At 44.0% G+C, this 14,903-nt stretch overlaps 1 protein-coding gene across 1 annotated transcript in view; it reads left to right on the top strand.

Moving 5' to 3' along the window:
* Window positions 1-14,903, top strand: part of LOC136632019 (NACHT, LRR and PYD domains-containing protein 3-like) — a 112,094-nt gene that overhangs the window by 82,828 nt on the left and 14,363 nt on the right. The window contains exon 8 of the mRNA XM_066606559.1: window positions 1,117-1,299. Within this exon, the coding sequence (XP_066462656.1) occupies window positions 1,117-1,299 (183 nt within the window). The remainder of the gene's footprint in view (window positions 1-1,116; window positions 1,300-14,903) is intronic.

Here is a 14,903-nt window from a genome sequence, read left to right on the forward strand (position 1 = left end):
TACATGTGCAGGATGAGCCATGTGGGGGGCACAAGTTATACATGTAGAGGATCAGACATATGGGGGTACTAGTTATACATGTACAGGATGAGACATGGGGGGCACAAGTTATACATGTACAGGATGAGACATGGGGGCACAAGTTATACATGTACAGTATTCATTTGGCAAGAATTTATGACCGTTATCTTTGTTTAAAGATTGCACTACAGTCACTCCTCAAAAAAATATAGTTTTTTTGTTTTGTAAATAAGCGCCCGTGAACATTGGCGGTGGCGGCTGTGTGTGGGTATTTTAGAGCTCTGGAGTGCGTTGGAACGGATCAGGTAGTGATTTGAGCTTTCGCTTTGCATGCGTGCAGAAACCCCGAAAAGCTAGGTACAAATCAGCCTGAATTCTAAGGACTCCACGCTTACAATACCGCGTGAGTGATCGAGGACTGAGCTGGGATCGATAGGTATCATCCCCCCTCTCCTGTGTCCTGTACGTGACAAATTGGTAATAAATAAATAATAAATAAGCGCTGCGGAATAAGTTGGCGCTATACAAATAAAGATTATTATTATTTATTAATAAATTTTGTCAGCGATTCCATACATTTACCTTATATCGAGAACATTTCGTAGGTTGGTCTATACCTTCTTAAAAAACACAAGTCGTCTGCATTCTATCCTTGCTACCAAGCTCCCGCTTCCTCACTTTAGACTTTTCCACACCAGGGCTCCTCCAGTTTATCCCTTTCTTTCTACTTCCTTACTGATGTTGATGACACTTATGGGGGGTACTGATACAAAGAGAGAGAGTTGTGCCAGCAGCACCAGTAAGAAACCCACTCTGGGTTGCGCTATACTATGCAACAGCCAAAAAGAGGAGAATCCAAACCTTTGTTTCTTCAAGGAGTCCAAGTAGCGAAGAAGAGGCTTTGGCAGCATATAGAAGTGCAAAATGTAAAAGGAATTTATTACCCTATCACAATGCAATACAGTGACATTTCAACTGCAACTTATGGGTGTGACTAACAGCCGGGGACATTTTCTCTCCACATTCACCATGTACAGATGTTATACTAATGCTCTGTGGACAAGTCACCCTCATTTTATCTTCTTACTCTTACAGTTTGGATTGTAATGATCTAACAGACATGTCCTACACCCAGTTGGCATCTGTAATAAGGAATAACCAGTACCTGAAGATACTTGACCTGTTTGGTGACCTGTTTGGCAACTGTCTGCCTGGTCCTCACTTCAGTGACTTAATAGACGCTCTGTCCAGTCCAGCCTGCAGGATAGAGGAATTACAGTGAGTATAAAAGATATGTGCAGGATGAGACATGTGGGGATGAAGCAATACATGTACAGGATGATACATGTGAGGGGCACAAGTTATACATGTGCAGCATGATACATGTGGGGGGCACAAGTTATACATGTACAGGATGAGGCATGTGGGGTACAAGTTATACAGGTACAGGAAGAGACATGTGGGGGCACAAGTTATACATGTACAGGATGAGACGTGTGGGGGGCACAAATTATACATGTACAGGATGAGATGTGGGGGGTACAAGTAATACATGTACAGAATGAGACGTGTGGGGGCACAAGTTATACATGTACAGGAAGAGACATGTGGGGGCACAAGTTATACATGCACAGGATGAGACATGTGGTGGGCACAAATTATACATGTACAGGATGAGACGTGGGGGGTAGAAGTTATACATGTACAGGATGAGACATGTGGGGGCACAAGTTATGCATGTAGAAGATGAGACAGGGGGACAAGTTATACGTGTGTAGGATAAGACTTGGGGGGTAAAATCTATGCATGCACAGGATGAGATATGTGGGGGGTTAAAAGCTATACATGCACAGGATGAGAAATGTAGGGGGGACAAGTTATATATGTACAGGATGAGACATGTGGGTGTTACAAATTATACATGTGCTGGATGAGACACGTGGGGACACAAGCTATACATGTATAGAATGAAATGTGGGGAGATTAAATGGGTTTTATACTATTTTATGCCCTGCCCGACTGTTATGTCACTGAAATAATCCCTTGACTGCACTGAGATATGTGACATCTCTCTCAGGACGCCTCAGGGGCTTACTTCTGTCTATGGTGTAATTGCAGCTGGTGCAGCCCTATCTACGGAGTCTGAATACACCCCATGCTATCAATATGTCCCACATTGCTCTCCTTAGAGGACATCACACACAGAACAAAGAGGAATGATGCAGTTTCATGGCATGAGGGAGAATTCTGCACTAATAATCAAGTAAAATCCAAGGTGGTTTAACTGATTCCCAAACAGAAGGCTTATGCATCTTCTGTCGTATTGTTCGACCCATAGATTCCACAACCAATGTAAAAAACATTGTATCAAATCAGAAACTGGTCACATGACCAGAAACATCACAGAAAGGTGATTCTTCTGCATATTCATACATTAGCTATAAAAGTCTCTTGACGGCACTGCATTTGAATTCTGATATGGGTCTTCCGTGCCAGGAAGAATGGGTACTCAGCTGTCAGATGACAATCTGGCACTTGCGCTAATTCCTGCTGTTTAACCCTTTACATGCCACGGTCAGTGTGACCGCTGTGTGTAAAATGTTGACAAGCAGTGCTCCCTCACCCATCAGAAAACCTTGTGATGTGATCACGTGGACTCGATGGCTTGCTATGGTACCTGGCGGCTTGGATATAACCTTTGGATCTACCAGTTGTAGTGGTCTATAAGGCTCAGCCTCTGTTTGAGCTTCATAGGCCTTCCGATGCACTGTTATATAGAAGTATAGTCATATATTAGATGAATGAAGAGATGGTTATATTAAACTGCCCTACAGGAACAAAAATTGAAAGTTAAAACAATAATAACATTTTTTTAAAAATAAAAAAGTCAAAACCTCACCATTCCCCTCTTTACTATGTTTATTTTTGAATCACGCATATTGTATTACTATGTTCATACTGACCTAGAAAAAAAAGTTAGTACGTTTTTTAAAAAAATACAAAAAACTTGTCAAAAATAGCTAATTTTGCCAATCTTACCTTACCTAAAACGGAATCGAAAATCATCAAAATGTCTCAATAATCAACAAATAGCGCCATTTAAAAGTACAACTTGTTCTGCAAAAACAAACCTCTTACACAACACTGTTGATAAAAAAAGAAAATGTTAGGGGTCTTGTACAGATAAAAAAGATATATATTATTTTAAATGTGTAAAAAAATTGCAGAAAAACCACTACATTAATTTGTTATTGGTGTAATCATTCTGTCCATTATAATTTATTTAACACTAGCTTACCCGTCGCGCGTTGCTGCGAAGACAGACAGACATACATTCGTTTTTATATATCTAGATAACAACCAATCACAGCGCAGCTTTTTTAGGTTACCTCAGTGGTATAATATATAACAACTAGAGATGAGCGAGCACCAAAATGCTCGGGTGCTCGTTACTCGAGACGAAATTATCGCGATGCTCGAGGGTTCGTTTCGAGTAACGAACCCCATTGAAGTCAATGGGCGACCCGAGCATTTTTGTATATCGCCGATGCTCGCTAAGGTTTTTATTTGTGAAAATCGGGGCAATTCAAGAAAGTGATGGGAACGACACAGCAACGGATAGGGCAGGTGAGGGGCTACATGTTGGGCTGCATCTCAAGTTCCCAGGTCCCACTATTAAGCCACAATAGCGGCAAGAGTGCCCCCCCCCTCCCAACAACTTTTACTTCTAAATAGCCCTCATTAGCAATGCGTACCTTAGCTAAGCACCACACTACCTCCAACAAAGCACAATCACTGCCTGCATGACACTCCGCTGCCACTTCTCCTGGGTTACATGCTGCCCTTCCCCCCCCCGCACGACGCAGTGTCCACAGCGCACACCAAAGTGTCCCTGCGCAGCCTTCAGCTGCCCTCATGCCACACCACCCTCATGTCTATTTATAAGTGCGTCTGCCATGAGGAGGAACCGCAGGCACACACTGCAGAGGGTTGGCACGGCTAGGCAGCGACCCTTTTTAAAAGGGCGGGGCGATAGCCCACAATGCTGTACAGAAGTAATGAGAAATCCAATCCTGTGCCACCTCCATCTGGAGCTGCACACGTGGGCATAGCAATGGGGAACCTATGTGCCACACACTATTCATTCTGTCAAGGTGTCTGCATGCCCCAGTCAGAGCGCGGTTTTTTATAAATAGTCACAGGCAGGTACAACTCCGCAATGGGAATTCCGTGTGCACCCACAGCATGGGTGGCTCCCTGGAACCCACCGGCGGTACATAAATATATCCCATTGCAGTGCCCTGGACAACTGAGGTAATGTCGTGCTTAATGCAGGTGGGCTTCGGCCCACACTGCATACCCCAGTCAGACTGGGGTTCTTTAGAAGTGGACACATGCAGTTACAACTCCGTGTGGACCGACAGCATGGGTGGGTGCCAGGAAGCCACCGGCGGTACATAAATATATCCCATTGCAGTACCCAACCCAGCTGATGTAACGTCAGCTGTAATGCAGCTGGGCTAAAAATTAATTTGATTACACTGTAGCCGAGGGCCCCCAAAAATTGGTGTACCAACAGTACTAATGTACCTCAGAAAAATTGCCCATGCCCAACCAAGAGGGCAGGTGAAACCCATTAATCGCTTTGGTTAATGTGGCTTAATTCGTAACTAGGCCTGGAGGCAGCCCAGTTAAAATAAAAATTGGTTCAGGCGCAAGTTTCAACGCTTTAATGAGCATTGAAATGTATAAAAATTGTTTACAAAAATTATATGACTGAGCCTTGTGGGCCTAAGAAAAATTGCCCGTTTGGCGTGATTACGTCAGGTTTCAGGAGTAGGAGCAGGAGGAGGAGGATGAATATTATACACTGATTGATGAAGCTAAAAGGTCCACGTTTTTGATGGTGATAGAGAACAATGCTTCCATCCGCGGGTGCAGCCTACGTATTGTTTACGCTGCTGTCCGCTGGTGGAGAAGAGAAGTCTGGGGAAATCCAGGCTTTGTTCATCTTGATGAGTGTAAGCCTGTCGGCACTGTTGGTTGACAGGCGGGTACGCTTATCTGTGATGATTCCCCCAGCCGCACTAAACACCCTCTCTGACAAGACGCTAGCCGCAGGACAAGCAAGCACCTCCAAGGCATACAGCGCGAGTTCAGGCCATGTGTCCAGCTTCGACACCCAGTAGTTGTAGGGGGCAGAGGCGTCACGGAGGACGGTCGTGCGATCGGCTACGTATTCCTTCACCATCCTTTTACAGTGCTCCCGCCGACTCAGCCTTGACTGGGGAGCGGTGACACAGTCTTGCTGGGGAGCCATAAAGCTGTCAAGGGCCTTAGAGAGTGTTCCCCTGCCTGTGCTGTATATGCTGCCTGATCTCCACGCCTCCCCTGCTACCTGGCCCTCGGAACTGCGCCTTCGGCTACTAGCGCTGTCGGATGGGAATTTTACCATCAGTTTGTCCGCCAGGGTCCTGTGGTATAGCATCACTCTCGAACCCCTTTCCTCTTCGGGTATGAGAGTGGAAAGTTTCTCCTTATACCGTGGGTCGAGCAGTGTGTACACCCAGTAATCCGTAGTGGCCAGAATGCGTGTAACGCGAGGGTCACGAGAAAGGCATCCTAACATGAAGTCAGCCATGTGTGCCAGGGTACCTGTACGCAACACATGGCTGTCCTCACTAGGAAGATCACTTTCAGGATCCTCCTCCTCCTCCTCCTCCTCCTCAGGCCATACACGCTGAAAGGATGACAGGCAAGCAGCATGTGTACCCTCAGCAGTGGGCCAAGCTGTCTCTTCCCCCTCCTCCTCATCCTCCTCATGCTCCTCCTCCTCCTCCTCAACGCGCTGAGATATAGACAGGAGGGTGCTCTGACTATCCAGCGACATACTGTCTTCCCACGGCTCTGTTTCCGAGCGCAAAGCGTCTGCCTTTATGCTTTGCAGGGAACTTCTCAAGAGGCATAGCAGAGGAATGGTGACGCTAATGATTGCTGCATTGCCGCTCACCATCTGGGTAGACTCTTCAAAGTTTCCAAGGACCTGGCAGATGTCTGCCAACCAGGCCCACCCTTCTGTAAAGAATTGAGGAGGCTGACTCCCACTGCGCCGCCCATGTTGGAGTTGGTATTCCACTATAGCTCTACGCTGCTCATAGAGCCTGGCCAACATGTGGAGCGTAGAGTTCCACCGTGTGGGCACGTCGCACAGCAGTCGGTGCACTGGCAGATGAAACCGATGTTGCAGGGTGCGCAGGGTGGCAGCGTCCGTGTGGGACTTGCGGAAATGTGCGCAGAGCCGGCGCACCTTTCCGAGCAGGTCTGACAAGCGTGGGTAGCTTTTCAGAAAGCGCTGAATCACCAAATTACAGATGTGGGCCAGGCATGGCACGTGCGTGAGGCTGCCGAGCTGCAGAGCCGCTACCAGGTTACGGCCGTTGACACACGACCATGCCCGGTTGGAGGCTCAGCGGCGCAAGCCAGCGGTCGGTCTGCTCTGTCAGACCCTGCAGCAGTTCGTGGGCCGTGTGCCTCTTATCTCCTAAGCTGAGTAGTTTCAGCACGGCCTGCTGACGCTTGCCCACCGCTGTGCTGCCGTGCCGCGTGACACCGACTGCTGGCGACGTGCTGCTGCTGACACATCTTGATTGCGAGACAGAGGTTGCGTAGGCGGAGGAGGAGGGTGGTTTAGTGGAGGAAGCATACACCGCCGCAGATACCAGCACCGAGCTGGGGCCCGCAATTCTGGGGGTGGGTAGGACGTGAGCGGTCCCAGGCTCTGACTCTGTCCCAGCCTCCACTAAATTCACCCAATGTGCCGTCAGGGAGATATAGTGGCCCTGCCCACCTGTGCTTGTCCACGTGTCCGTTGTTAAGTGGACCTTGGCAGTAACCGCGTTGGTGAGGGCGTGTACAATGTTGCGGGAGACGTGGTCGTGCAGGGCTGGGACAGCACATCGGGAAAAGTAGTGGCGACTGGAAACTGAGTAGTGCGGGGATATTCATGGCAATTCTTGACAAGCTTCACCGCATGTCCAGTCCGTCTGGACAGAATATATCTGATGATGGCATTTTTTTTGCAGGTATCTCCTCGGGGTAGACCATGTAATATTTTAAGGTCCTATTGCTCTAGTTTATCTTCCGGGTCCCTGGCTTCATCCTCTCGTTCAGTGCCTCACAGAGTATGTCTCCAAGTGTTCCCTAGATATAGTAGCTGAGCAGAGGGTGAGGTATATGTATCTCCCTCTGACTCTGATGTGAACATGGAGCAGGTTTCCAAATTCTCAGCGATGGTGGATAACCTAATTACAGCAGTAATAAATGTCTTTCTGCTGTGGGCATGGCCAGAAGATGTCCACAACCTCTCTAGCACTGGGCATCGGCGGCTATGCCTCTTCTAGCCAATATGGAGGGAGTGTAATACCAGCATGTCAATAAATTTAAATGGGTCTCAATCAAATTAGCACCTTGTGAAGCTTGTCCTGCCCACCTAAAAGCTTTAACCCCTTAGTGATAGAGCTTTTTTGCTTTTTTCCATTTTCGTTTTTTCCTCCCCCCTTTTAAAAATTCTTAACTCCTTTATACATACATCGACGTTGCTGTATGAAGGCTTGGTTTTTGCGGGATGAGTTGTATTTTAAATGGTACTATTTAATGTACCACATATTGCACTGAAAACTTAAAAAAATTCTAAGTGGAGAGAAATTGAGAAAAAATGACATTCCGCCATCTTTCGATAAATCCTGTTTCTACGCGCACGAACTGCAACAAAGATGACATGTAACTTTATTTTACGGGTCAATACGATTACTATGATACCAAACTTTAAAAAAAAAATTTTTTTTTGCTGCACTACTTGTATTTTTTATTTTTAATTTTTCCAAATTATTTTCTGTCTCTATTTTATGCACACAAGTTTTATTTTTTATTTTTTTGGCGACATAGTTGTGTGAGGGCTCATTTAGTGAGGTATGTCCTGCCGTTTCCGTTGGTACCATACTTGTATACAAACAACTTTTTGATCGCTTTTTATTACATTTTTTCTTGGAGACAGGGTGACCAAAAAAGCACATTTCTGACATTCTTTTTTTTTTTTTTGAACGACGTTCACCATGCAGGGTAAATAACGCATTATTTTGCTGGATCAAACTTTTACGGACGCAGTGATACCAAATACATATTTTTGCTTTATTATTTAGAATATTTTATTGCAAATATGGCAAAAGAGTGGTATTTTGAACTTTTATTCCTTTTTTTTAATAATTACTAAAACTTTATTGTTTGGTTTTTTTTACACCCTATTTTAGTCCCCAGGGGGACCACATACAGCGATGCTTTGATCGCTCCTGCAGTATGACGTTATGCTATAGCATTACGTCATACTGCTTTTTGGCGTGTATGTTCAAGTCTGTATAGGAGATTTAGAATTCTTCTAGTTCCATCAGAGACCTGTCTTCCCTTTGTGAATCCTACGTGATCCGAGTGTATAATGTCGGGCAGGATACTTAAGAGCCTCTGAGCTATCACTTTAGCATAAATCTCAATATCGCAGTTTAAAAGAGAAATAGGTCTAAAATTAGAGGGGTAAGTAGGGTCTTTTCCTGGTTTAGGGATTGTTACAATTGTTGCTTCTAGATTTTCTTTAGGGAAATAACCACATGTGATTCCTTGGTTAAAGGCACGTGACATATGTGGGACAAGTGAGATAGAAAATAGCTTAAAGTAGTCATTAGAAAAACCATCAGGCCCAGGGGCTTTTTGAGGCTTTAAAGTTTTAATGGTATCTATTATTTCTGTGGGTTATATATAATTATTAAGAATTTGTAGTTGGGAATCCGAGAGAGTCGAAGCTTAATATCACTCAAAAATGTTTCAATGGCTTCACTAGTGGGTTGAGGAGTGTTTTTATCATGTTTTAAGTTGTAGTATTGCTGAAAGTTTTGGTGAAAGGTTTCTGTTATGTGAGAGGGAAGGTATAGTTTCACTGTTGGGTTTTAGGGGTCAATTATATATGGGATTTGGGATTTTTGTACCTTTTTGTTACAAGATTGGCCAACATGCGTTAATGGTTTGTTGCTGGACATGTAAAATGACGCCCATTTAGCTCGCATTTTTTTGTCAAAGTTGTCCATCAGCTTAGATCTAAGCGCCTGTCTCAAAGTAAATAATTCCTTATTTAGAGATTCAGAAGGAGCATTAGAAAGTTGGTCTTCAGTAGTAGAAATTTATGTTATTAGTCTGTTAATTTGTTGAGTTTTTCCCTCTTGTGTTGGGCGCTAATTTTAATCAGAACCCCTCTGATAGACTTATGTGCATTCCAAATAGTGAGCAGAGATATTTCAGGGATAGAGTTATTTTTAAAGTAATCTTTCAGAGAGGACATTATAATAGAGTGATATTTTGGGAGTTTTATTAAAAACTTGTTGTTTCTCCAGGTTTTAGGTTGTTCACCGAATTCTTCCAAAGAAACAAATTGAGACAGGGACATGATCAGACCAAGTTGCTATCCCAACTTGTGCCGATGTAACTAGGGAGAGGGCAGCCCTGTTCACCAAAATCAAATCTATTCTTGAGAAGGTTTTATGTCTTGGTGAATAGAAAATAAACTCCCTAGAGGAGGGATCCAGGCATCTAAAAGTGTCAAATAGTGCCTCTTTATGAAGCCAGGGGAGCAGGGAAGGCGCCGTTTTCAGAGGTCCCCTTGTGAATCAGACAACTTATCATGTACATAGTACTAAATGTACTAAATGGATATACATAATAATACTATGTACATAGTACTAAATGTACTAAATGGATGTACATAGTATTAAAGTCACCACATATCATAAGGTTGCCCACCTCGCGTCTCCTTACTTTTTTGATAGTTTTATTTAAGAAACGTATTTGAGAATTGTTTGGGGTGTATAAATTGACCAATGTGAGAGGCTTATGGTTTAAATAGCCTGTTAAGATCAAGCATCTTCCCTTGACATCTATTTCTTGTGACGTGATATCAACCTGTAGGGGATCTTTAAAAGCGATCATAACTCCTGCTTGATTTTTGGAGGAGCATGCTAGATAAATTTTTTGTGTGAAAATTTTGGGCATGCAGAAATTGCGAAGTGGGTTTCCTGTGCACATATGATATCAGCAACCATAGATAGGGCCTCTTTCCAGAGTGAGGATCTCTTAAAAGGCAAATTCAGCCCATTAGTATGTAGAGATAATATTTTAACCAACATCTTGATATTTCAGAACACAAGAATAGATATGTGGACATTTAAAGAAGACTGGTAGATCGTATTTAAGAACATAAACAAGAACAGGTTAAACAACATCTGTTCCAGAACATATGTGGAGAAATTTAACAGGCTACTAGGCTTGATCAATGGAGGGGGGGATGAAAAGTTCGCCTGTTAGGGAGCTTCCGGAATCACCTAGTATAGGTGCAGTTTGGGATCCAGCGTAATAAGATGAGTGTCATTTTTGGATCCAATCTTGTGCTTGCTTTCTTTGAAATTTTGATGCCGACTGAGGACATTGTGAGCAGGGCAAATTAAGTTCCCAATATTTGAGTAGTAATTAAGAAATAGCATCCTCAGGTTTGAGAATAACATGGGTGGTGTCATCTTTGTGGATCAAGATCTTCTCCCTCGGCCAGGCCACACCCACCTCCCAAAATGAGTATTTTGATGACATCTTAGTCAGGGAGTAGAAAAGTCCCGAAAAACGATTCATTATGCCTAAGCGTCTTGGGTTGGCAAGGTCACAGCTGAGTAGTCCAAGCAGCTGCGCAGGGGTATTCATTTCTGTTCCTCGGCAGAAGAATTGGTGGATATTGCTTATCAGATTGGCCAGGCAGGGAATTTATTTGTGATGTTTCCCTTCATGCAGCCAAACATTTGGCACATGCTTTTGCAGCCTTAATAATTACTCATCGCATGTTGTGGCCAAAATCTTGGGAGGCAGATTATTCTTCTAAAAAGATCTTAACAAATGTTCCTTTTGTTGGCGCCAGGTTTTTTTGTGCCAAACTAGATAAAATTATTGCTGATGCCACCAATGGGAAAGGTTCCCACCTTCCACAGAATAAGCCAAGATGCATGCAAACCATATAGAGAAAAAGGTTGCAGTTTTCTTAATTTCCTGATCTAGTCCCCAGTTTGTGGACAGTAAAAAGGCAACACAAGATCAAAAGTGTAAGCCTTCCTTAAGCCAAGACCCTCTTGGCGTCCTTGGCCTCAACCTCTTAAATCGTTGTTAAATAAGTCCTCTGTTTCACAGGGGAGCCCCACAAATTTCTTCAGGGTGCGGGGACGTCTTTTTCTTTTCAGAGAGTCCTGGCTTACCCAAGTCTTGGAAGCCTAGGTTTGCGAGGTAATTTCTTCAGGTTACTATGGAATTTTTCAACCATCCTTCTGAGTACTTTTCAGCTTATACATTCCAAGATCTCTTCAAAGGGCCCAAGCCCTCATTTAGGTGGTACACAGTCTTGTGTCTTAAGGTGTCATCTTTCACGTCCCTCCTCTCCAACACTCTACGAGTTCTTATTTCAAACACTTCGTAGTGCCCTAAAAGGATGGATCTGTCAGACCCATTCTGGACTTGGAAAAAGGTAATCAGTAGAGATGAGCGAGCCTACTCGGCCACGCCCCTTTTTCGCCCGAGTACCGCGATTTTCGAGTACTTCCATACTCGGGCGAAAAGATTCGGGGGGCCCTGTGGGTGAGTGGGGGGTTGCAGCGGGTAGTGGGGGGGGGGGAGAAGGAGAGAGAGAGGGCTCCCCCTGTTCCCCGCTGCTACCCCCCGTTCCGTCACGCCTCCCCCCGCCCCCTGGCGCCCCCCGAATCTTTTCACCCGAGTACTGAAGTACTCGAAAATCGCGGTGCTCGATCAAGTAATTACTCGAAATGAGTAGGTTCGCTCATCTCTAGTAATCAGTATATAAAGGTCAGGCATTTCCGCATGCAGTTACTGAGATTGTTCATTGTACCCATGGAGCAGGGGGGGTTTATTTCAATTTTTGACATGAAGGATGCCTATCTTCATATCCCATCCAACAAACCCACTAGTGTTTTCTCCATTTTGCCGTTCATTTTGATCATTATCAGTTAACAGCACTTCCTTTTGGGCTTGCTATGTCCCCTTGAGTGTTTGCAAAGATTTTGGCATTGGTGGTTCTCCTCCATGCTAGAGAAATAGTTGTAATTCCATATCTTGACAAGATTTTGATAAACTTTCCGACCAGGGTGGCCAACCTTGAAATTCTTCCCATTACCATGGATACGTTGCCCAGGTTCGGTTGAATGATCAATCACCCCAAGTTGTCCTTCTCTCCCTCACAGTATCTGACTTTTTTTGGGCCTATCCTTCGATATGGTTCGGGCCTTGGTACTATTGCCACTGGGGAAACAGCATCAATTTCAGGATCAGGTTTGCTCTTTAATAGCACCAAAATGGGTGTCCATTTGCTATTGCATGAGAGTGCTGAAACTGATATTACCCCCCTTTGTGGCCGTTCCAATCAGCCAATTTCACGCTTGACCTCTCCAGTGAGCCATTTTCTTAAGGTGAGAAAGATCTATCTGCTCATTGGTTCAGAGGGGTTTATGTTTCTTGGCAAACTTAGCATGTACTTCTTTGAATGTTAGTCTCCCCAAAAGTCTGTCTAGAGCGCTCCTCCCTGCCTCTTCAGTGGCAGGTATTCACTATGGACTCCAGTCTTTCCTGCTGGGGGAATGTTGTGGAATCTCTCAGTGCATGGAACTTGAACGGAACAAGAATCTATCCTGCTGATAACGTGTTATGAATTAAGATACATTCTCTGATCCAGTTTAGGTTCAGACCCACAACATTATAATGGTTGCATATTTAACCCCTTTATGACGCAGCTTTTTTTTTTTCATATTCGCCCCCCCCTTTTAAAAATTGTAACTCCTTTATTTATCCATCGCTATATGAGAGCGTGTTTTCTGTGGGATGGGTTGTATTTTTCAATGATGCTATTTAAATGTACCATATAATGTACTAAAATATTTTTAAGAAAATCCTAGTGGAGTAAAAGGAAAAAAATGAGACATTCCGCCATCTTTCAGTGCATCTTGTTTCTACGGCACACAAACTGCAACAAAAATCACATGATAACTTTATTCTATGGGTCAGTACAATTACTACCGTACAAAACATGTAGTTTTTTTTGTTGTACTACTTTTTTTTCAGACATTTAATTTTTTTACATTTTTTTCTGCTGCATTCTTCTGTGCACAATAACTTTTTTTATTTTTCCGTCAATGTAGCTATGCTATGGCTCATTTTTTGCGGGGGGTCCTATAGTTTGCGTTGGTACCACCTTGGAATACATATGACTTTTTGATCGCTTTTTATTGCATTTTTTCTGGGATACAGGGTGACTGAAAAAGAGCATTTCTGGCGTTTTTTGTTTTTTTTCCGAACGACTTTCACCATGCGGGGTAAATAATGTGCCACTTTGATAAATCGGACTTTTACGGACCCGGCGATACGAAATATGTTTGTTTTACAATTAGTAAAACTTTATTATTCTGATTTTAATTTTTTTTTTAAGTTCCTCCAGGGATGCTTTGATCACTCCTGCAGTATGATGTAATGCCATACTATTATATCATACTGTGATCTGACAGGCAGTCTATCAATTAACCCCACGGGACGGCTTGATAGACAGTCTCAAAGACGGCCCTGGGGCCTTTCAGAAGGTCCCCATCTGCCACGACCCCCTTATGTTTCCCTGCAATCTTACAGTGGGGGGCCATACGGGACGATGTTTGGGGGATTTAAATGCTGCTGTCAGAAATGACAGCAGCATTTAAAGGGTTAATAGCCATGATTGGCAAATGTGGCTATTGCCCGTGGCTGTCAGCTGTAATAACCAGCTGACGCCCGCGCTGTATAAAGAAAGGTTGTCCCGCAATCTTTCTTCATACATACCCTGAGGCTCTAGGACATTAATGTATGTCCTGGAGTGAGAAGGGGTTAAATCACTAAGGTGCGCCCTGTAACTTAACAATCATGGAGGAAATGGCCATAATTCCAGCCTGAGCAGGGTTACTTTCTGGATCTTTAGGCATTGCATATACCAGGGGTGGACAATTGGATAGCTTACTTCCTCAGTCGAGAGACAGTCAATCCAGAAGAATCGGAGCTAAATCCTGAAGAGTTTCCGATGATATGCCTGAGGTGGGGTTGTTCGGAAGTCAATTTGATGGCATCCAGAATCACTTGCAAGCTACTGGCCTTTGTAGCCAGGCCTCAGGATAAACTGGCTGAAGTCATAGATGTGCTCATAATCCAGCGGATGGGCTTTCAGTTCCCGTATGTCTTTCTTCCATTTTCACTAATCCCATGTCTTCTCAAGAAGATCAAGGCAGAAAGGCAACCCGTAGATCTCCTAGCCCAAGATGGGCCTTGACAAGTGTGCTGTTGTTCATTTTCTTGTTGATGCCCTATGGCACCTCCCTTTTCGAGAAGATCTTTTCTTACAGGGACTCCTTTTCCACCCAAGTTTGTCAATGCTTCACTTAACATCATGGTGGTTTAGGGCACAGTCTTGAGAACATGCTGGTTTGAGGAGCGTATCATTCAAACTATGTTAAAGGTGAGGGAATCATCCTCCTCTCATGTTTATCATGGTCTTTGGAAGAGTTTTCTTCTTTGATGTGAAAGTTCCAATTTTTACCCTATGAGTTTTTCCCTCTCTCACCTTTAGTCCTGTCTGCAGCAAGGCCTGGATATAAGATTGAGTCTGAGTTCCGTGAAGGTTCAGTCATCCGCTATATCTGTTTTGTTTCAATGTCCATTGGCCTCAAAGTTGAACGTCCATACTTTTCTGCAAGGGGTTGTTCATGCCGTCCCTCCATATTGCTCTG

The sequence above is a fragment of the Eleutherodactylus coqui genome, chromosome 6 (genome assembly GCF_035609145.1).
Source record: "Eleutherodactylus coqui strain aEleCoq1 chromosome 6, aEleCoq1.hap1, whole genome shotgun sequence".
Classification (NCBI taxonomy): domain Eukaryota; kingdom Metazoa; phylum Chordata; class Amphibia; order Anura; family Eleutherodactylidae; genus Eleutherodactylus; species Eleutherodactylus coqui.